Source organism: Entamoeba invadens (assembly GCF_000330505.1).
Source record: "Entamoeba invadens IP1 unplaced genomic scaffold scaff_1105074725601, whole genome shotgun sequence".
NCBI classification, from domain to species: domain Eukaryota; phylum Evosea; order Mastigamoebida; family Endamoebidae; genus Entamoeba; species Entamoeba invadens.
In genome coordinates this window covers 522,055-524,413 of record NW_004191847.1, presented here as the reverse complement: position 1 = coordinate 524,413, position 2,359 = coordinate 522,055, and the positions used below count along the sequence as shown (strand labels likewise).

The following is a 2,359-nucleotide window of genomic DNA, read 5'->3' as shown; positions in this document are numbered from 1 at the left end:
ATAAAATTAATAAAAAATGTTAATTTAAAAAAATAAAGAAGTAATACACATAAAAGTGTTTAGCATTACATAAATACACCAATAGTGTCATACCTCGGTTAATGTTTTATGCTTAAACAATATGTGTCAATAAAATGAGTTTGAGTTTATGAAACAATAAAACGAAACCAATTGTTCAAAAAATAAGAAACATCATTTAAACATATTTTTAATTACACGTGAATTTAAAAATACTATTTTTAATAATTTATTTAAAAATAGTATGTTATTTAAAGTAAAACAATACATATATATTTGACAATTTTTATTGTCAAATATATATGTATGGTATTTAAAATGGAATTAAAACTAATTGTAAAACTTTCCAAAAACAACTAATAATTCATAAAGTTGTAATGCAATCAATATTTACAATTTTGATAGTTTCAATTACAGTATTTTTGTTGTTTTTAACAACAACTTTATTTGTTCCGCAACGGACGAGTCGCTTTAAAATTCATTTCAACCCACTTGAAATTACCAATGACGAAGTCCCAATACTTCCAGTTATACAAAAACCATTTTTTACACTCTCTTCTTTAAAAAAATTTAACACCATAATTTTAGACACAAACCCTGATTATTTTATTCAAATCAAAAAAAAAGAAGACGAATTATTGAAAAGTTTAGAATCAAATAAAATAAACTCCACTTTTCAAATTAATGAAAATGACAAAGACGGAGAAGAAGGAAATAATGATGATGAAAGGGAAGAAACAGAAAACAAAAGGGGGGCCAGATGGAGAGAGGCTGTCAAACACAAGGAAGAAATGTTCAGAAATTTGTCTCCGAAAGAACAGGAAACTTTTGCAAATAAAGAGCTCTTCCGATATTTTAGAAAATTAAAAAAGTCGACAAAACAACAAAATTCATTTAACGAAAAAGATCTAAACAATTTACCAACTGAATGTAATGGAAGAATAGATGCATTGTGGTTGTGGGTGAATGGAACAGATCCGACATGGATTTCCAAATACAAAAAGGTTATCAATTTCAAGTACGACCCAAACAAATTTCGAGATTACAACACCCTGTTTTACTCTTTAAGGAGTGTCAAAATGTTTGCGCCATATATCAAAAATTACTTTCTTGTGACAGACAACCAAATACCAAATTTCCTTGAGCGCCCTTTGAACGAGACTGCTTATATACTAAAAGACGGAGAATACACTTTGGAAGTCGTTTCTCATCAAGAAATAATACAAAAAGAAGTTTTGCCAGTGTTCAGTAGTGATAACTTGGAATTGCATTTACATAACGTGAAGAACCTCGGGGAGTGTTTTGTGTATTTCAATGACGATTTTATATTGAACCGACCAACTCCTTTAAATTACTTTTTCGAGGACAAAAAAGCCAAATTGTATATCACTGGAAAGACGGGAAGTGTCAAGTTGGCGAAGACAAGAATGTGGGACAACTCTACTTTTCACACAAACACTTTGATCAATCGGAAGTTCATGTATAAGAAAGAGAAAGAACACTACTTCCAATCACACGTTGAATATGTTATGAGGAAAAGCATTTTGAAGTTAATAGAATCTGAATTTAACGAGGAATATAGAAAACAGGAAACGAAAAGAGTGAGGGAATTTAACTCGTTAAATATTCCTTATTTATCTATGCACTACCTTCAGAACTTAGAACTCGGAAAATACGAAAAACAGTCAGATTTGAACATTTATTGGCCATTAACGAACCAACATTTAAATAATTTCAAATATTTGATGGTCATAAAACATTATGAACCATACTCATTGTGTTTGAATGATAGACTCAACTGGAAAAACGAAACTGAAGCATCTCAAGAAATCAGTTTTGCACTTGACTGGCTTGGAAGTTTTTTAACAGAAAAATTTCCTTTTGAAAAGTAATAACAATAGAGTGATAATATTTTTAGATTTTTATGAATCTGATGTTGATTGTTGAATATCATAATTTAATTATTCGCATTGGTTTAAAGAAGTTGAAAGGTTGATGTAAAATATTTGTTTTATAAGAATAAAACACAATTAAGTTATTGTATTTTTTTTAAATAATAATCCCAAAAAATAACAAAGAAATTTTAATTGTTAATTAAAGAACATTTCACTTTATTTGAAATCAAGTTTATAATCAAAGTGATAATAATTGTAACATTTTATCAGTTAAAATAATTATTTAATTATAAGTCATTTGATCGATTTAAATTGTATCATATTTTGTTCAATTAACGATAAATGTATAAAGATTGATATTCAATTGAAAGTTATAGCATCAAAAATACATGAGTCTTTACACGCTTCACATTCTAAACAATCACCCTTTTGGATAATAAACTGGG

At 27.9% G+C, this 2,359-nt stretch overlaps 1 protein-coding gene across 1 annotated transcript; it reads left to right on the top strand.

Moving 5' to 3' along the window:
* Positions 1–809: 809 nt before the first annotated feature.
* On the top strand, positions 810–1,910 carry EIN_329500 (capsular polysaccharide phosphotransferase fcs1, putative; the record flags this gene model as incomplete). Its single annotated transcript, XM_004185491.1, has 1 exon — positions 810–1,910. The coding sequence occupies one exon, from the start codon at positions 810–812 to the stop codon at positions 1,908–1,910; it is 1,101 nt and encodes a 366-aa protein (XP_004185539.1).
* Positions 1,911–2,359: the final 449 nt, after the last annotated feature.